At 46.0% G+C, this 22,479-nt stretch overlaps 1 protein-coding gene across 1 annotated transcript in view; it reads left to right on the top strand.

The window, feature by feature from the left end:
• Nucleotides 1-21,833, top strand: part of shank3a (SH3 and multiple ankyrin repeat domains 3a) — a 308,896-nt gene extending 287,063 nt beyond the window's left edge. Inside the window, exons 23-27 of the mRNA XM_046360126.1 lie at nucleotides 449-554; nucleotides 675-1,216; nucleotides 1,318-3,232; nucleotides 3,281-3,419; nucleotides 19,737-21,833. Coding sequence (XP_046216082.1) covers nucleotides 449-554; nucleotides 675-1,216; nucleotides 1,318-3,232; nucleotides 3,281-3,419; nucleotides 19,737-20,301 — 3,267 coding nt within the window. The 3' untranslated portion in view covers nucleotides 20,302-21,833. The remainder of the gene's footprint in view (nucleotides 1-448; nucleotides 555-674; nucleotides 1,217-1,317; nucleotides 3,233-3,280; nucleotides 3,420-19,736) is intronic.
• Nucleotides 21,834-22,479: the final 646 nt, after the last annotated feature.

The raw sequence follows: 22,479 nt of genomic DNA, 5'->3' as shown, positions 1-22,479 counted from the left end.
ACACATTCTCACATACACACATATTCACATACACACATATTCACATTCACACATATTCACATACACACATATTCACATTCACACATATTCACATACACACATATTCACATACACACATATTCACATACACACATATTCACATACACACATATTCACATACACACATATTCACATACACACATATTCACATTCACACATATTCACATTCACACATATTCACATACACACATATTCACATACACACATATTCACATACACACATATTCACATACACAGGCCAACCCTGGTGACACAGACCTACTAGCCGCAGAATAATATCAGCATATATACCCTCCCACACACTCACATACAGTACATTCTGTTTTGTGTAAAATGTGTCTGAAACCTATGTGTATTTCTCTGTGTGTTTGTGTGTGTGTGTGTGGGTGGGTGTGTGTTTGTGTTGCAGTCGTTGTTTGAGAGGCAGGGCATGGCATTACATGGTGGGCTCCACCCAATGATGGAGAGGGCTCATATGCAGCTGCCTAGAGGGATGTCCAGGACCAAGTCATTCGGTAACACCTTTCACCTTTAGTACAGTACTCAATCAATAACTTGACAACTGTAGTGCAGCATCTTTGTACTGCTTTTAGGCTCTCTATTTCTCGCTGACCTTTTCCCCCTGACCTCTCCAGGTGCGACTGAGGAGGACCGTCTGTCGGTTTTGGCTGGAGAACACCGTTTCCCCCGGAGCTCCTCAATGACGGACAGCCTCAGAGACCACTCCCACTCCCATTCTATCCCACCCCCTCCCCAGACCGCACCTCCTCCTCCCCCTTCCCTCTACTACCTGGACACTGGCCCTCCTCCTGCTTTCTGCCCCCCTCCTCCCCCTGCCAGGGGTCATGGTCAGGGTCATGACCCTGGAGGTCGTTCCAGCTTCAAGCCCTCCTCCCTGGACCTGGACCGGCCCTACGACCCATCACCCCGCCAGTCCTCCCACGCCGAACGCCAGAAGAAGGCAAGGTCAATGATTATTCTACAAGATTCCTCCCACTTACCCGTGGAGCCCACCGACATTCCCCGCCCCTCCGCATCCGCTACCCCACCAGAGCGAATCAAACGGAAAGGCCGGTTGATTGACAACCCGTACGCCAATGTTGGCCAGTTTAGTATTGGATTGTACACACCCACCAAGCCCCAGCGCAAGAAGAGCCCTCTGGTGAAACAGCTACAGGTAGGTTATTCTATTTATTCTGATTATTGTTACTATAGCAACTGAACAAAGTTTATTTTGAAGTTTACGTTTCTAATTTCTTGTCCTATCTACACCTCCAGGTGGAGGATGCACAGGAGAGAGCCAGCATCGCCTTGGCCGCTGCCCACTCCCGAGAGACCTCCCCCTCTGGCCGACACACACACACCCACAGCCACACACACACCAGCCGGGCTGACTACTACCAACAGCAGCTGAAGCGCGAGCGTATGCGTCTCCAAGGAGAGGCCCTGATGCAGGGGAAAGGGCCGTTCGCTGCCGCTATCGCTGGCGCCGTGAAGGACCGAGAGCGCCGACTAGAGGAGCGGAGGAAATCCACAGTCTTCCAGTCGGTGGGGACCATGGAGGGGGGGTCGGGGTCTGCCCCTGAGCCCCCCTCTTACACCACATCTCAATCCATCGATGAGCGCCTGCTCAGCAGAGAACTAGGCCAGCTGCCACCCCCCGCCCTGGCCCTGCGCCCCTCACCTGGCGGCACTACCTTCATCCACCCACTCACAGGGAAGCCCCTGGACCCTAACTCACCCCTTGCTCTTGCGCTGGCCGCAAGGGAGCGGGCACTTACCTCCCAGAGCCACTCCCCCGCCAGCAGCCCTGAGCCCAGGACTAAACAGGACAGGGCTGGTGTTGGAGGTCAGGGGGCTTCGCTTTTCATCGAAAGCCAGACCAAAGAGCCTCAGCATGGGGGCGGGAGGCCGGGGTCGCCCCAGGCTGGTAAATCCCAGTGGGGAGTGTCATCACCCGCCTTGCTTCGCCAGGAGATGGAGGGAAGAGGCGAAGAGAGGAAGGAGGAGAGGAGAACGGAAGATAAGAAGAGTATGTTGATCAGTATCATGGACACATCACAACAGAAGACAGCTGGACTAATCATGGTCCATGCCACCAGTAACGGCCAGGCGGTGGGGCTGGGACCAGGGCTGGAGCAAACCCCCACCTCCCTAGCCACCGAGCCCAGTAAACCCTCCCTCAGTCGGGCTCTGTCGCCCAGCCCCTCTGCCTCTCAGCCCCAGGCCCAGGGCCCTTCCAGCCCAGCCCAGGCTCCCCTGGCCCAGGGCAGTTCAGAGGAAGATGTGGAGCCCTACACAGTGAGCCTACCTCCAGCCATGCTGTCCTCCAGTGATGAAGAGACCAGAGAGGAGCTGAAGAAGATCGGGGTGCTCCCACCTCCGGATGAGTTTTCCAACGGGTTGTTGGCCAATTCACAAGCCGAAGCCCAAGGGACCCCTGTAACCCAGTCTAAATCCATCACTTCCCCGACAACCCCTACTCTCCTCACCCCTTCCACCACCACCCCAAACCCCAGCCTGACCTCCACCCAACCCCAGGTCCCTCCCCACCAGCCTACCCCCGGAGGAGCAGTCGTCTCAGGGAAACCTTCATACCCGGACCAGCCCCATCCTCCAGCCCTGCTGGCTGAGTCTGGTTCAGCAGCAGACTCTGGTGTGGAGGAGGCAGACACACGCAGCTCCAGTGAGAGAGAGCGAGACCACCACCTGGAGACCACTAGCACTGTGTCCACCGTCTCCAGCATGTCCACTCTGTCCTCAGAGAGTGGCGAACCCGCTGACACACACACCTCCTATGCCGACGGGCAGACCTTCGTGCTCGACAAGCCGCCAGTGCCTCCCAAGCCCCGGCTCAAGTCCCACTTTGGAGGCAGTAAAGGCCCGGTCACCTTCAGGGATCCGCTGCTGAAGCAGAGCTCTGACAGCGAGTTGTTATCCCAGCAGCAGGCGGCTGCTCTAGCCGCAGCAGCAGCCGGAGGGGCAGGGCTGGGGCATAGAGGCCTGGGTTCTGGAGGCCTGGGGCATGGAGGCCTGGGTTCTGGAGGCCTGGGTTCTGGAGGCCTAGGGTCAGGCTCTATATCTGGCCTGGTGGGAGGCCCCGGGAGGCCCCGCTACCTCTTCCAGAGGAGGTCCAAGCTGTGGGGGGACCAGATGGAGGCGCGAGGACCCGGAGTGGGGTTAGGGATGGGGAGTCTGGGGAGTCTAGGGGGGGTTGGGGTTGGGGCTGGGGGGTGAGGAGGGGGGGGGAAACCATCGGTGATGGGGGAACTAAGTTCCAGATTGCAGCAGCTGAATAAGGATACCAGGTCACTGGGCGAGGAGGAGCCACTGGGGTCATCGCTGGACCCTGGGAGGAAGTCCCCTGTGACAGGCGCCAGGTAAGATAGGACAGAGGGAGGCTAACTGAACATGGCCAAACCAACCTTAGGCCCTATTCAAGTACTTTAATATGCATCATTATTTCCTCCCTTCCTTCAAGTAATCAAGAATCAAGGAATCCAACACCTTTTGGGTGGATGAAAGCAAGGTTCCATTAGGCTACACAGCTTTTACATTCCACTCAGCTGTTACTGTTCAAATAGTTCCACGTTAGGTTAAAAACAAAGCATTTTTTTTGTAAATATTGAATTCTAATGATCACTGCTGGGTGTGTTGTGCATGGTTTGCTCTTTCCCATGACAAAGTATGCCACTGCCGCCCTATCCCCTGCACAGCCGACTGCAGTGGTAAGTAAATAAGAGGGTTGAAGACACACCTTAGGCAATGGTACGATGCTAGCGTTAGTCGTCCTTAGCAATGCTAGGTCAAACAGGCCCTTTCATTAGCGACCCCCATCCCTCTCCCCATCTGGTAATATTAAGGTGGGGTAATAGGGTTAGAGTTGAGACTACTCTTAGACATGTTGGTGTGGAACCTTCATCAGAATGCAGCTTCCATCCATGATACCTAATGGAGTGACTGTTTGACACACCATTTCTTTTATTTCCAGTGTTCTACTGAAAGTCCTTTGTATTCCTACAGATGTGACACGGACATGGAAGAGAGTAAACCTTAAGTTTATAGCTTCTAGGGTAAACCCAAAGTCATTTTATATTGTTTTCCTAACCAGCCTAACAACTAACCCCATGAGGATGGAATAACCCTACTTACATTTTCAGATGTTTTTATTTGTTTTTATCAAACTGCCATGTCAGTTGTTTCCTTGTTTGCATGATCCACTTCCTGACCTCTCAACCAATAAAATGAGACATCAGGCTCATCGTACAGTAACTAGTAAATCATTTCCTGTGGAGGGCCATAAAACATGACTATGTGTAATTCCATATATAACCTATATACATTTAGTTCTGTATCTCTCTGAGACTCCAACATTATAATGTAAAATGTATATATTTTCAGTAACTGATTGGAGATTTAAAGATTATTTTGTGTAGCTCTTTAAAGATGTACAATGTACAGTACATTTTCTCTCATTAGGACTGCTAGGTCTAGACTAAGTAAACCTCAGATCATCTCAAATAATTTGATGATGTAATTCTGTACAGTACAGAGATTATAGACCACCTGGAACATGTTGAGTTCTACACTCTGTTCCCAGTTTCCATGGTGACAGCATTGGCCTGCCATCCACAGTCGGCTTTGTTGTATCTAGTCAGTAAACCATCTAAATCTAATAACAGTGGATAAAACACTGTGTGTGTGTGCATGTACGTGTGTCTGCTGGGTTGGTCGATCAGTCAGTCAATGCAAACAAGGTAACACAGGGCCTGGAGGCATGCACTTCCTGAACACTTCTTCTCATCTCACACACATACACTCACCTCTGACATTTACCTATGACCTGACCTATGACCCCACCAACTGACCCTCTCCACACACACCTCCCTCTCTCCTATGTGCAGTGTTCAGCTGGAGTGGGTAAAAGGTGCCTCTAACCACTGATACTGGATCAAATCGTTTTTTAACACCACGTGGTTTAAGTTACGGATTGGGGGTTGGGTAATCTGATCCTAGATCTGTGGTTATGGTTAACATCTATCTCAAGCTCTCTCTCTCTCCTTAGATTCCTACCATCTCGCTCCTTTCTGCCACCAACCATGTTCACAGTCTCCTTCCACTGTGGTCTTCTGACTGCTTAAAGGGATAGAACAACCCAAAAGTCTGTCAGATGTCTAATACCAAATAATGAATGGAATCTGCAGACTTCTCCTGATGCATATACAATAGCAGGATCTACACATACTATATATAAGATCATCTATACAATATAATTACATACATGTTGGTTATGGACTACACAACATTTAGCCTAACTATTTAGGTATAAAAACATCTGACATTTGTCTGGAGTGAACTGTCCCTTTACCATTCAGAGAGATTGGGCTACATGAACGATCCCTCCCTCAATCAGCTTCAAGCACATCAGCAGAGATGCAGTGGGGTAAACTGTCTGCTATTGTAGAAATATGAATGCACATTTGCTTGCATTTACATGAATGTGCTTTAGTTGTTATTATTAGTTTGGACTTCCTTAATTTAGTAGCCTTTTATATCTTATGTTAATCACATAATGAATAGTGATTGGTGTATGTAGGTAGGGGATAGTGGCTATAGAGTATAAAATAGTTTAGATGTAGTTAGTTAGTGTGAGGCTCAGTTGACCAGCCTTACGGATAGCAATAGTCTTCTATTTCAAATGGATTCCTCACCTCCTCACCTTAATCTGCACCGAACTGCTCTGGACAGGTGAAAGCAACATGTGGGATGCCTAATTGGAATTCACTTTCACCTGTCCAGTTCCTGTCATATGATGAGGTGACTAATTAAGTAAATAAAGGAAGAGGAAAGTGAGAAGAAAATAAGTGATTTTAGGACTATTGAGATGGAACCCTGATGCCTGTGTTTGTCTACTGAGCAGGAGGACCAGTTATGACTACCAGTACCACCCTGACCTCGTTGTGGATAGGATCAGTAATGGTGGCCTGCGAGCTCGCCTCAACTCTCTCTCCATGAAGCTCAGCAATGTTCTCAGATAAGGTTCTGAGGGACACTACTATTATAGCATTTTATAGAGTAGTTATGGTTAGTCATATAGCATAGCAAAGCAAATGTGTTGGATATTTCACCATGTGTTTGAAGCAAGTATCACATACCGTCAACTCAGCCAATCCCAGAGCTGGACTCTGACATCACCTATATTCCCTCATACCATGATGTCACATGTGTCATGTGACAGAGTGTTCTGATTGGCCCACTCCTCTCTCTCAGTTAATTTCACTCACACCTTATCCAATCAACATCAACCCCTCTGCTTCATCCTGCCCCTAACGTCATCCGATACTTATTTTTCTACTGACTTTTCCTTTTCAGTTTAAATGAAGGAAAAGCAGAAATTATACACACAGATATTCTTTCTGTCTCTTCCTCCCTCGCATTCTTCACACAGTTGCAGAACTCACTCGTGTGATTTCTGTGGTGTGATCACTCACTCAGTGTTCCTCCATACATTTAACACCATTCCCTGTCTGTCCCATTCATATGTTTCCATACCGCCACAAATGCTATATGTCTCATTCATTCATGTCCACTCATGCTATGTTGTCATAGTTTTAGCTGGTTCAGGAAGTCATGTTTGTCATTGGTTTGAGTTGTGGTCTAGGCCTTCTGTTCTTCTCTGATCTTGGATTTATGTTACATATGTTTCTGTTTGATATCAGTGATTGTGTTGGGGATGGCATTGGTCCACTGACTAATTACTTATCACACACTACACTATACACTTTACTCTACTATACTGTACATTACTATGAGTCTCCATAACCTGAGTTTAAACCCACAAACACACAGAGTCAGGAGACTCTTGCCATTCATCCTGTTTCTTGTTGTTTTATTTTGGTTTGAATTCTTTATTGTTTTGTTCAGTGTTTGAGATGTGAATAGTGTTCTCATTTCTCTCTCATGTGGCCTGCTGGATTCATCGGGTTCTGATTTACTCAACTCTGCTGTCGTTGTCATGTCAAACACACACATACACCATACATAAACACACACACACACACACACACACACACACACACACACACACACACACACACACACACACACACACACACACACACACACACACACACACACACACACACACACACACACACACACACACACACACACACACACACACACACACACACACACACACACACACACACACACATTAACAAACACACTCACCATGCATGCACACACACAGACACACAAACATTGGCTTGACATGGCCAGCGGAGTTATCTAAAGCAGCCAGGTATGACTAGCAGGCTACGTCTCACGGACTGATGCTAACATTCTCTCCCATTGCTCTCTCTCTGCTCACCTTGCATGCTCCGCCACGCTGCACTGATCTGATTGGTCTAGAACTGACTGTACGCCCAGGAGGGCAAGACGACTGTGTAAGTGTGCATGGAGTTCATGTCATTTCACTCCGCCTATCTGTAGCTACCAACCCTCTTACGTCTTAAACCCATGCCACATAGCCCTCTCCCAACACACACACACACAAAAGCCTTGGCTGTTTCCAACCTCTCCACCCCTCCCTCCCCTTAACCCCTCACTCTCTCCTCTCATTCCTGCGGTATTGACTGTTCTTCACCTCAAAGCTCTCAGGACTCACACTGCACCGTGATTTAACAGCGTCAAGCATAGACAAATAATCAAACCATTACTAACATTATCTAACACTGCACACAGAGTACAATCCGTAGTGAGATTCATGGAAAGCACTGGGATGTCGTATGAATACGTTACTTTCCACATCATTTGCAGTGTGAGGACTGAGTTAGTGTTGTAGCTGCCAAAGCTCGCTCTCTCCTTTCTTTCCCATAGAGAAGACCATTTTTTCTCCCATACAGAGCCCTACCCCTGTCTATTGTAGCGCAATAGAGACATGACCCTTACTCTTACTGCATGCATGGTCAGCTTTTTGACCCCAAATATGCTGACACAAGTAAATCATGTTCATTGCTTTTATTTGTGTATGTTTGCGCGTGCTCTTGTTTGTGTGTGTGGTTGAAGTCATGGTCAGGTTTTGACCAATTATGCTACAGCTCTGTAATTTGTTGGAGGTTACAGCAAGCTTGTATCATGTTCCTGTGACAGGACAGAACCACAAACACCCTCCATCACACATCCACATGGCTTTATACTGGGCCATTAAAGAAAAACATGCCATTTCATGTCTATTTGAGAGTCAGGGTAAGGGTTTTAAGAGGGAATAGGGCTTCCATGTCAAAGTTAGTTCAGAGTAGAGTTTAAAAATGGGCATCTGAAACGCTATCCTCCCATGCTGGGAGTCAGGACCAGTTTCTAAGTCTCTATAGAGTTAAGAATGGCCACTAGTGAAACTGCACCAGTTTCTGGGTCCCATCTGTGAGACTGGAGCTACCATGTTGGCTGACAGTCTCTGAGTCTCAGTGGGATTTAGAATGGGTATCAGTGAAGCTGAGCAGTGGGAGCAGGGAAATGCTGATGAGGACTCTGAGTGTGAGAGGACAACTCGCTTGGCAATGAGACGGAATGAAGTTTCACTAAAGTAATTTACAAAAGAGAGAAGGAAAGGGAGAGAGGGAGTGAAAGATCGAGAGTGATCAGCAGAGGTACTCTCAGTGAATTCTCTTTCAAAGTCAGCTTAGCGTTGCTGGGTCATCTTCCACTAGCTAGACGGTATGCAGCTCTCCTGTCTCATACGCTCCATATGCCAGTGACCGGAGAGAGGAAACCGAAAGAGAACAAAGAAAGATACAAGACAGAGAGACTACAGACAGAGACTACAGACAGACAGAGAGACTACAGACAGACAGAGAGACTACAGACAGACAGAGAGACTACAGACAGAGACTACAGACAGACAGAGAGACTACAGACAGACAGAGAGACTACAGACAGAGACTACAGACAGACAGGGAGACTACCGACAGAGACTACAGACAGAGACTACAGACAGACAGAGAGACTACAGACAGACAGAGAGACTACAGACAGACAGAGAGACTACAGACAGAGACTACAGACAGATAGAGAGACTACAGACAGACAGAGAGACTACAGACAGACAGAGAGACTACAGACAGAGACTACAGACAGGCAGAGAGACTACAGACAGAGAGACTACAGACAGAGACTACAGACAGACAGAGAGACTACAGACAGATAGAGAGACTACAGACAGACAGAGAGACTACAGACAGAGACTACAGACAGAGAGACTACAGACAGAGACTACAGACATAGACTACAGACAGACAGACTACAGACAGGGAGACTACAGACAGAGAGACTACAGACAGACAGAGAGACTACAGACAGACAGAGAGACTACAGACAGACAGAGAGACTACAGACAGAGACTACAGACAGAGAGACTACAGACAGACAGAGAGACTACAGACAGACAAACTACAGACAGAGAGACTAAAGACAGAGTGACTACAGACAGACAGAGAGACTACAGACAGACAGAGAGACTACAGACAGGGAGACTACATACAGGGAGACTACAGATGGGGAGACTACAGACAGAGAGACTACAGACAGAGAGACTACAGAAAGACTGAGAGACTACAGACAGACTGAGAGACTACAGACAGAGAGACTACAGACAGACAGAGAGACTACAGACAGAGAGACTACAGACAGACAGACTACAGACAGAGAGACTACAGACAGACAGAGAGACTACAGACAGATAGAGAGACTACAGACAGACAGAGAGACTACAGACAGAGAGACTACAGACAGAGAGACTACAGACAGACAGAGAGACTACAGACAGGGAGACTACAGACAGGGAGACTACAGACAGGGAGACTACAGACAGAGAGACTACAGACAGAGAGACTATATACATAGAGACTACAGACAGACAGAGAGACTACAGACAGACAGAGAGACTACAGACAGACAGAGAGACTACAGACAGAGAGACTACAGACAGACAGAGAGACTACAGACAGAGAGACTACAGACAGACAGAGAGACTACAGACAGAGAGACTACAGACAGAAAGACAGACTACAGACAGAGAGACTAAAGACAGAGCGACTACAGACAGACAGAGAGACTACAGACAGGGAGACTACAGACAGGGAGACTACAGACAGAGAGACTACAGACAGAGAGACTACAGACAGACTGAGAGACTACAGACAGACTGAGAGACTACAGACAGAGAGACTACAGACAGACAGAGAGACTACAGACAGACAGAGAGACTACAGACAGACAGAGAGACTACAGACAGACAGAGATACTACAGACAGAGAGACTACAGACAGACAGACTACAGACAGAGACTACAGACAGACAGAGAGACTACAGACAGATAGAGAGACTACAGACAGATAGAGAGACTACAGACAGGGAGACTACAGACAGAGAGACTACAGACAGACAGAGAGACTACAGACAAGGAGACTACAGACAGGGAGACTACAGACAGAGAGACTACAGACAGAGAGACTACAGACAGACAGAGAGACTGCAGACAGACAGAGAGACTACAGACAGGGAGACTACAGACAGGAAACTACAGATGGGGAGACTACAGACAGAGAGACTACAGACAGACTGAGAGACTACAGACAGAGAGACTACAGACAGACAGAGAGACTACAGACAGACAGAGAGACTACAGACAGAGAGAATACAGACAGACAGAGAGACTACAGACAGACAGAGAGACTACAGACAGAGACTACAGACAGAGACTACAGACAGACAGATAGACTACAGACAGACAGAGAGACTACAGACAGACAGAGAGACTATATACATAGAGACTACAGACAGACAGAGAGACTACAGACAGACTGAGAGACTACAGACAGACAGAGAGACTACAGACAGAGAGACTACAGACAGAGACTACAGACAGACAGAGAGACTACAGACAGACAGAGAGACTACAGACAGAGACTACAGACAGACAGAGAGACTACAGACAGACAGAGAGACTACAGACAGAGACTACAGACAGACAGAGAGACTACAGACAGACAGAGGGACTACAGACAGACAGAGAGACTACAGACAGAGACTACAGACAGAGAGACTACAGACAGAGACTACAGACAAGGACTACAGACAGACAGACTACAGACAGAGAGACTACAGACAGAGAGACTACAGAAAGACAGAGAGACTACAGACAGAGACTACAGACAGAGAGACTACAGACAGAGAGACTACAGACAGAGACTACAGACAGAGAGACTACAGACAGACAGAGAGACTACAGACAGACAGACTACAGACAGAGAGACTAAAGACAGAGCGACTACAGACAGACAGAGAGACTACAGACAGACAGAGAGACTACAGACAGAGACTACAGACAGGGATACTACAGACAGGGAGACTACAGATGGGGAGACTACAGACAGAGAGAGTACAGACAGAGAGACTACAGACAGACTGAGAGACTACAGACAGACTGAGAGACTACAGACAGAGAGACTACAGACAGACAGAGAGACTACAGACAGAGAGACTACAGACAGACAGAGATACTACAGAAAGAGAGACTACAGACAGACAGACTACAGACAGAGAGACTACAGACAGACAGAGAGACTACAGACAGATAGAGAGACTACAGACAGACAGAGAGACTACAGACAGGGAGACTACAGACAGACAGAGAGACTACAGACAGGGAGACTACAGACAGGGAGACTACAGACGGGGAGACTACAGACAGAGAGACTACAGACAGAGAGACTACAGACAGACAGAGAGACTATATACATAGAGACTACAGACAGAGAGACTAGAGACAGACAGAGAGACTACAGACAGGGAGACTACAGACAGACAGAGAGACTACAGACAGGAGACTACAGACAGGAGACTACAGACAGGGAGACTACAGACAGAGAGACTAAAGACAGAGCGACTACAGACAGACAGAGAGACTACAGACAGACAGAGAGACTACAGACAGGGATACTACAGACAGGGAGACTACAGACAGAGAGACTACAGACAGACTGAGAGACTACAGACAGACTGAGAGACTACAGACAGAGAGACTACAGACAGAGAGAATACAGACAGACAGAGAGACTACAGACAGACAGAGAGACTACAGACAGACAGAGATACTACAGACAGAGAGACTACAGACAGACAGACTACAGACAGAGACTACAGACAGACAGAGAGACTACAGACAGATAGAGAGACTACAGACAGATAGAGAGACTACAGATAGGGAGACTACAGACAGGGAGACTACAGACAGAGAGACTACAGACAGACAGAGATACTACAGACAGAGAGAGAGACTACAGACAGGGAGACTACAGACAGACAGAGAGACTACAGACAGAGAGACTACAGACAGACAGAGAGACTACAGACAGGGAGACTACAGCCAGAGAGACTACAGACAGAGAGACTACAGACAGAGAGACTACAGACAGAGAGACTACAGACAGAGAGACTACAGACAGACAGATAGACTACAGACAGAGACTACAGACAGACAGAGAGACTACAGACATAGAGACTACAGACAGGCAGAGAGAATACAGACAGAGAGACTACAGACAGGGAGACTACAGCCAGAGAGACTACAGACAGAGAGACTACAGACAGAGAGACTACAGACAGACAGAGAGACTACAGACAGGGAGACTACAGACAGGGAGACTACAGCCAGAGATACTACAGACAGAGAGACTACAGACAGACTGAGAGACTACAGACAGACTGAGAGACTACAGACAGAGAGACTGCAGACAGAGAGACTACAAACAGACAGAGAGACTACAGACAGACAGAGAGACTACAGACAGACAGAGAGACTACAGATAGACAGAGAGACTACAGACAGACAGAGAGACTACAGACAGACAGAGAGACTACAGACAGACAGAGAGACTACAGACAGACAGAGAGACTACAGACAGAGAGACTACAAACAGAGAGATACTACAGATAGAGAGACTACAGACAGAAACTACAGACAGAGAGAGAGACTAAAAACAGAGAGAGAGAGACTACAGACAGAGAGACTAACCACAGAGACTACAGACAGAGACTACAGACAGAGAGACTATAGACAGAGAGACTACAGAAAGAGACTACAGACAGGGAGACTACAGACAGAGAGACTACTGTGAAAGAGACTACTGTGAAAGATACTACAGACAGAGACTACAGTGACTACTGACAGAGAGACTACAGACAGAGAGACTACAGAGAGAGAGAGAGACTACAGACAGAGAGACAATAGAAAGAGACTACAGACAGAGAGAGAGACTACAGACAGAAACTACAGACAGAGAGAGAGACAAAAGACAGAGAGAGAGACTAGAGACAGAGAGACTACAGACATAGACTACAGACAGAGACTACAGACAGAGAGACTATAGACAGAGAGACTACAGAAAGAGACTACAGACAAAGAGAGGGACTACAGACAGGGAGACTACAGACAGAGAGACTACAGACAGACAGAGAGACTACAGACAAGGAGACTACAGACAGGGAGACTACAGACAGAGCGACTACAGACGCAGAGACTACAGACAGACAGAGAGACTACAGACAGAGAGACTACAGACAGACAGAGAGACTACAGACAGACAGAGAGACTACAGACAGACAGAGAGACTACAGACAGGGAGACTATAGACAGGGAGACTACAGATGGGGAGACTACAGGCAGAGAGTCTACAGACAGAGAGACTACAGACAGAGAGACTACAGACAGAGAGACTACAGACAGACAGAGAGACTACAGACAGACAGGTAGACTACAGACAGAGACTACAGACAGACAGAGAGACTACAGACAGACAGAGAGACTACAGACAGAGAGACTACAGACAGACAGAGAGACTACAGACAGACAGAGAGACTACAGACAGACAGAGAGACTACAGACAGACAGACTACAGACAGAGAGACTACAGACAGACAGAGAGACTACAGACAGACAGAGAGACTACAGACAGATAGAGAGACTACAGACAGGGAGACTACAGACAGAGAGTCTACAGACAGAGAGACTACAGACAGGGAGACTACAAACAGACAGAGAGACTACAGACAGGGAGACTGCAGACAGAGAGACTACAGACAGACAGAGAGACTACAGACAGACAGAGAGACTACAGACAGACAGAGAGACTACAGATAGACAGAGAGACTACAGACAGACAGAGAGACTACAGACAGACAGAGAGACTACAGACAGGGAGACTACAGACAGACGGGGAGACTACAGACAGAGAGACTACAGACAGAGAGACTACAGACAGACAGAGAGACTGCAGACAGGGAGACTACAGACAGAGAGACTACAGACAGAGAGACTACAGACAGACAGAGAGACTACAGACAGACTACAGACAGGGAGACTACAGACAGAGAGACTACTGTGAAAGAGACTACTGTGAAAGATACTACAGACAGAGACTACATAGACTACTGACAGAGAGACTACAGACAGAGAGACTACAAACAGAGAGAGAGAGACTACAGACAGAGAGACTACAGACAGAGAGAGAGACTAAAAACAGAGAGAGAGACTACAGACAGAGAGACTAACCACAGAGACTACAGACAGAGACTATAGACAGAGAGACTATAGACAGAGAGACTACAGAAAAAGACTACAGACAGGGAGACTACAGACAGAGATACTACTGTGAAAGAGACTACTGTGAAAGATACTACAGACAGAGACTACAGAGACTACAGACAGAGAGACTACAGACAGAGAGACTACAGACAGAGAGAGAGACTACAGACAGAGAGACTATAGACAGAGACTACAGACAGAGAGAGAGACTACAGACAGAAACTACAGACAGAGAGAGAGACTACAGACAGAGAGACTACAGACATAGACTACAGACAGAGACTACAGAGAGAGACTATAGACAGAGAGACTACAGAAAGAGACTACAGACAAAGAGAGAGACTACAGACAGAGAGTACAGACAGAGAGAGAGACTAAAGACAGAGAGAGAGACTACAGACAGAGAGACTACAGACAGACTACAGACAGAGACTACAGACAGAGAGACTACAGACAGAGAGACTACATACAGAGACTACAGACGTAGAGAGAGACTACAGACAGAGAGAGAGACTACAGAGAGAGAGTCTGCCAACAGAGATGCTACAGATAGAGCCTATAAAGAGAGAGACTGCAGACAGAGACTACAGAGAGAGACTACAGACAGAGACTACAGAGAGAGAGACTACAGAGAGAGAGACTACAGAGAGAGAGACTACAGAGACAGAGAGACTACAGACAGAGACTACAGACAGACAGAGAGACTACAGACAGACAGAGAGACTACAGACAGAGACTACAGACAGACAGAGAGACTACAGACAGACAGAGAGACTACAGACAGGGAGACTACAGACAGACGGGGAGACTACAGACAGAGAGACTACAGACAGAGAGACTACAGACAGACAGAGAGACTGCAGACAGGGAGACTACAGACAGAGAGACTACAGACAGAGAGACTACAGACAGACAGAGAGACTACAGACAGACTACAGACAGGGAGACTACAGACAGAGAGACTACTGTGAAAGAGACTACTGTGAAAGATACTACAGACAGAGACTACATAGACTACTGACAGAGAGACTACAGACAGAGAGACTACAAACAGAGAGAGAGAGACTACAGACAGAGAGACTACAGACAGAGAGAGAGACTAAAAACAGAGAGAGAGACTACAGACAGAGAGACTAACCACAGAGACTACAGACAGAGACTATAGACAGAGAGACTATAGACAGAGAGACTACAGAAAAAGACTACAGACAGGGTGACTACAGACAGAGATACTACTGTGAAAGAGACTACTGTGAAAGATACTACAGACAGAGACTACAGAGACTACAGACAGAGAGACTACAGACAGAGAGACTACAGACAGAGAGAGAGACTACAGACAGAGAGACTATAGACAGAGACTACAGACAGAGAGAGAGACTACAGACAGAAACTACAGACAGAGAGAGAGACTACAGACAGAGAGACTACAGACATAGACTACAGACAGAGACTACAGAGAGAGACTATAGACAGAGAGACTACAGAAAGAGACTACAGACAAAGAGAGAGACTACAGACAGAGAGTACAGACAGAAAGAGAGACTAAAGACAGAGAGAGAGACTACAGACAGAGAGACTACAGACAGACTACAGACAGAGACTACAGACAGAGAGACTACAGACAGAGAGACTACATACAGAGACTACAGACGTAGAGAGAGACTACAGACAGAGAGAGAGACTACAGAGAGAGAGTCTGCCAACAGAGATGCTACAGATAGAGCCTATAAAGAGAGAGACTGCAGACAGAGACTACAGAGAGAGACTACAGACAGAGACTACAGAGAGAGAGACTACAGAGAGAGAGACTACAGAGAGAGAGACTACAGAGAGAGAGACTACAGAGACAGAGAGACTACAGACAGAGAGACTACTGAGAAAGAGACTACTGTGAAAGAGACTACAGACAGAGAGACTACAGACAGACTACAGACAGACTACAGACAGAGACTACAGACAGAGAGAGAGACTACAGACAGAGATTACAGACAGAGAGAGGGACTACAGAGAGAAAGTCTGCCGACAGAGATGCTACAGATAGAGACTACAGAGAGAGACTGCAGACAGAGACTACAGAGAGAGAGATTACAGACAGAGAGACTACTGTGAAAGAGACTACTGTGAAAGAGACTACTGACATGAGATACTACAGACAGAGAGACTACTGACAGAGAGAGAGACTACAGAGAGAAAGTCTGCAGACAGAGATGCTACAGATAAAGATTACAGAGAGAGACTACAGACAGAGACTACAGAGAGAGAGACTACAGAGAGAGAGACTACAGAGAGAGAGACTACAGACAGCGAGACTACAGACAGAGACTACAGATAGAGACGACAGAGAGAGAGACTACAGACAGAGAGACTACAGACAGAGAGAGAGACTACAGAGAGAAAGTCTGCCGACAGAGATGCTACAGAGAGAGAGAGACTACTGACAGAGAGAGAGACTACAGACAGAGAGACTACAGAGAGAGAGACTACAGACAGAGAGACTACAGAGAGAGACTACAGAGAGAGACTACAGACAGAGACTACAGAGAGAGAGACTACAGAGAGAGAGACTACAGAGAGAGAGACTACAGACAGAGACTACAGAGAGAGAGACTACAGACAGAGAGACTACAGACAGAGAGAGAGACTACAGAGAGAAAGTCTGCCGACAGAGATGCTACAGAGAGAGAGATAGAGACTACAGACAGAGAGAGAGACTACAGAGAGAGACTGCAGACAGAGACTACAGAGAGAGACTACAGAGAGAGAGACTAAAGACAGAGAGAGAGACTACAGAAAGAGACTGCAGACAGAGACTACAGAGAGAGAGACTACAGACAGAGAGAGAGACTACACAGAGAGACTGCAGACAGAGACTACAGAGAGAGAGACTACAGAGAGAGAGACTGCAGACAGAGACTACAGAGAGAGAGACTACAGAGAGAGACTACAGAGAGAGACTACAGAGAGAGAGACTACCAAGGGAATTGCCTTCAGAAAGTATTCACACCTCTTGACTTTTTCTACATTTTGTTCTGTTACAGCCAGCATTTAAAACAGATTACAATTTAGATTTTTGTCACTGGCCTACACACAAAAAAGTGCAATTATGTTTTTCAATTATTTTACAAATGAATTAAAAATTTAAAGCTGAAATGTCTAAATATGCCTAAATAAGTTCAGGAGTAAGAATTTGCTTAACAAGTCACATAATTAGTTGCATGCACTCATTCCGTTGGTGATTTTAAAACAGTTACAGAAACTCTGGCTGCGATAGGAGAAAACTGAGGGTGGACCAACAACATTGTAGTTACTCCACAATACTAACCTAATTGACAGAGTAAAAAGAAGGAAGACTGTACAGAATAATAATATTGCAAAACATGCATCCTGTTTGCAACAAGGCACTAAAGTAATAATGCAAAAAATGTGTCCTGAATACAACGTGTTATGTTTGGGGCAAATCCAATAGTACCACTCTCTATATTTTCAAGCAAAGTGGTGGCTGCATCATGTTATGGGTATGCTTTAGCAGATGTTAATGCGAGTGTAGCGAAATGCTTGTGCTTCTAGTTCTGACAGTGCAGTAATATCTAACAAGTAATATAACAATTCCCCAACAACTACATACACACAAACCTAAAGGGGTGAATGAGAATATGTACATGTAAGTATATGGATGAGAAATGGCCGAGCAGCATAGGCATGGTGAAATAGATAATATAAAATACAGTATATACATGGGATATGAGTAATGTAAGATATGTAAACATTATTAAAGTGGTATTATTTAGAGTGGCATTGTATAAAGTGACTAGTGATTCATTTATTCAAGTGTTAAAGTGGCCAGAGATTGGGTCCTAATGTAGGCAGCAGCCTCTCTGAGTTAGTGATGGCTGTTAAGCAGTCTGATGGCCTTGAGATAGAAGCTGTTTTTCAGTCTCTCGGTCCCACATTTGATACATATAATGGTTAAGGACTGAGGAATTTTCAGGATAAAAATAAACTAAATGTAACTAAGCACAGGCAAAATCCTAGAGGAAATCCTGGTTCAGTCTGCTTTCCACCAGACACTAGGAGATGACTTCACCTTTCAGCAGGACAATAACCTAAAACACAAGGCGTAGTTGCTTAGCAAGAAGACAGTGGAGTTACAGTTTTGACTTAAATCTACTTGACCATCTATGGCCAGACCTAAAAATGGTTGTCCAGCAATGACCAACAACCAATTTAACAGAGCTTGAAGAATTTTGAAAAGAATAAATGGGTAAATGTTGCACAATCCAGGTGTTCAGGGCACTTAGAGACTTACCTAGAAAAACTCACAGCTGTAATCGCTGCCAAAGGTGCTTCTACAGAGTATTGACTCAGGGGTGTGAATAATTATGTGAATTAGATATTTCTGTATTTCATTTTCAATAAATTTGCAAAAATTCTACAAATATGTTTTCATGTCGTTATTACTGGGTATTGTGTGTAGATGGGTGAGATTTAAAAAAAAATATATTTCGAATTCAGGCTGTAACGCAACAAAATGTTGTCAAGGGCTGTGAATACTTTCTGAAGGCACTATAGAACACATTTTTGCTCTGTCACATGCTTTACCATGTTCCGGGTTTCAGTATGTTCTTCTCTCCTGAGCCCAAGGAGAGTGGGCCATCCTGTAGTAAGCCTTTAAGTCATGATCCAACTAAATAGTTGAAGATACTGAAGCTTTTGAACTTGCTGTGACTTTACCTAGCTTGCTCTCACTAACAGTCACTAACCCTGCAGACCACATTGAGTGGCTTGATGTTCCAAAGGCTCCATAGATCTAATAGCTCTCTTCTACTTGTGTGAAGCTTTATAGATAAAAACAAGGTGATGTTGTTCTAATATCTCTTTACCTCTGGCTTTCTTTCTCTACATCCCATTGCGCTTGCTCTCTCTGTACCTTTCCTTCTCCGTATCCCTCTCACCCTCTTCCCCTCCTAACCTCTCTTTCTCTTTCTCTTTCTCTTTCTCTTTCTCTTTCTCTTTCTCTTTCTTTCTCTCTCTCCATATTTCTCCCCTCCAGACTTTTCAGCAGTCTAGGAGAGCTCCACACCATTTCCCAGAGAAGCTACGGCACCACCTACACCATCCGGCCTGGCAGCCGCTTTCCCGTTACACGCCGCACTCCAAGCCCTGGCTCGGGCTCCCCGGATCGGGGTGACCCCCTCAGTCGACTCCCAGGCTTCGGCCTACCGACCTCACCCACCATGCCGCACCACACCATCCTCAAGTCGTCCAGCCTCAGCCTGCACCATGAGCCCAAAGAGGTACGTTTCGTTATGAGGAGCTCCAGCGCCCGGTCCCGCTCCCCCTCCCCGTCCCCTTGTCACTCCCCCGGGCGGGGCTCACCCCTCCTGGCCCTCAGGCCCTTCCACCAGAAGCCCCTCCACCTGTGGAACAAGTACGACGTTGGAGACTGGCTGGAGAGCATCAACCTGGGGGAGCACAGGGCCGGCTTTCAGGAGCATGAGATTGAGGGCTCGCACCTCCCGGCACTCACCAAGGACGACTTCGCTGAGCTGGGGGTGACGCGCGTGGGACACCGCATGAACATCGAACGAGCACTTAAACAACTGCTGGAGAGCTGACCCCTGCTATGAGAGAGAGAGGGGGATAGAGAGGGAGAGAAAGAAAAGGAGATGGAGAGAGAGATGGGGAGAGGGAGATGTGGAGAGAGAGAGAGAGAGAGAGAGAGAGAGAGAGAGAGAGAGAGAGAGAGAGAGAGAGAGAGAGAGAGAGAGAGAGAGAGAGAGAGAGAGATGGAGAGAGAGACAGAAACAGAGAGAAAACAAGAGAGAGCTTTTAAACTAGCTCCATTTTTAGGTGGAGCTAGTTTTCATATTAGGTGCAGCTAGTTTTCATTTGGATGTTTCTGAAAGTGTATGTTTTGTATTAATACTCTGCTCTCAGCACTGCACTGAATGAGTAGGTGTTCTATATATATTTTTTCCCTAACCCTACCACCCCTCCCAAAATTGGAGTAAACTAATGAAATATATTTTCCTTCTTTATTAAATTCCCCTAAGCCTACCACCCCTGCCCTATTTGGAGTAAACTAATGGATAACAATACTTAGACTTCTACTTCGAAGAAATTCTTTGCAGGAGCGAATCTTGCATGAGCTCCTATTAAAACATTTCTTTGTAAGAGCTTCTGTTGTTGCTCCTCTAGTCACACCTTTAACCTCTCCGACAGACCATTCCTTCTTTGTACATCTCCTTCTCTTCTCCCCTCCATCCCTTCCCTCTTTCTCTTTGCCTGCTGTTTTTTTTGGCCTCTGAAGGATTCCCCGTTTGCATGAAGAAGGAGGAGGATGAATCTCTAACCATAAGGAAAGTTCAGAGATCCGCTCAGCGACAGCGAACACAGGAGTATAGACACAGTACTGATCTAGAACTAACATAATGTTGACATACTGACAGTACTGACATGGGCCTCTCTCCTCTCTGCCTGGCATTGTAATTAAACTAGAGACACTTGAGCCCAGAGACGGAGCTCCGTGTTGGAGACCACATAGGGAAAACTCCTCCATCCTGGGACCTTCTCGAGGACTGACAGCGCTATCTATTATATTTGGAGAATGTTTAACCAACACTAGTGGCTTTTTTCATAATCAAAACATTTTGCTTTGGGTTTCCAAAGGGAATATTATAGATAAATATGATATAAATGTATTTAAATAGTTTTGAGGGGGGAAAAAACGACAGAATGTTAAAATGAAGATATGTAATAAACTAAAGAGCATCTGACTCCTACTTCTAGACAAAGGACAGAGAGAAAACTTTAACATGTATTGCACCAATAATTTACTTGTTTTTACCAATTATATAAATATATATATTTGAAAAAAGTTAATAGATATATACAAATGACAATTTGTCATAAAATATACAACTTTAGTAAAACTATACATTGTATTCTGTATACAACCCACTGTTGATGAACTGTCCTTACATGGTCACCCTTTCCTGAACAGAAGCATGAAAAGTTGCATCACGTCTTGAAAAGAGGGTTGTGGTTTAATTTCTGTTTGTTTTCTTACGGTCTTCCGTCATACCGAAGGGCAGTGAGGGGTGTGACATCCCAGTTTAACCCCAGTGACCCTGTGACCTCAACACATACTCAGATATATATATATATATATATATATATATATATATATATATATATATATATATATATACACATGAAGAGTCACATAGTCAAACAAATAACACCCTTACATTCAGGCACCCAGACACACACACACACCCAGACACACACACACACACCCAGACAAACAAACACACACAGTTCTCATCCAAACTAAGACCGGTAGCATCATTACATACATCTGAGACCATGGTTTGGGAGAACAGGATGTCTTAAGAAAGGTGTTTAAAAAGACTAATTCAACAATTGTAATGTGAGTTGCTTCTCTCAACAGTCAGAGACAGTGGGTGTCATTCACACAACAGCACAGTGTTAGATCCATACTCTCTGGGAGAACAACAATGGGGTGTTAAGGAGGAAGAAATGTTCTCAATACTGCAGATAGAACTGTCATGATAGAACTGACATGATAGAACTGACATGATAGAACTGTCATGTTAGAACTGACATGATAGAACTGTCATGTTAGAACTGTCATGATAGAACTGTCATGATAGAACTGTCATGTTAGAACTGACATGCTAGAACTGTCATGCTAGAACTGTCATGCTAGAACTGTCATGCTAGAACTGTCATGCTAGAACTGTCATGATAGAACTGACATGATAGAACTG

This window comes from Oncorhynchus gorbuscha, linkage group LG01 (assembly GCF_021184085.1).
Source record: "Oncorhynchus gorbuscha isolate QuinsamMale2020 ecotype Even-year linkage group LG01, OgorEven_v1.0, whole genome shotgun sequence".
NCBI classification, from domain to species: domain Eukaryota; kingdom Metazoa; phylum Chordata; class Actinopteri; order Salmoniformes; family Salmonidae; genus Oncorhynchus; species Oncorhynchus gorbuscha.
This window is presented reverse-complemented; position numbering and strand designations above follow the sequence as displayed.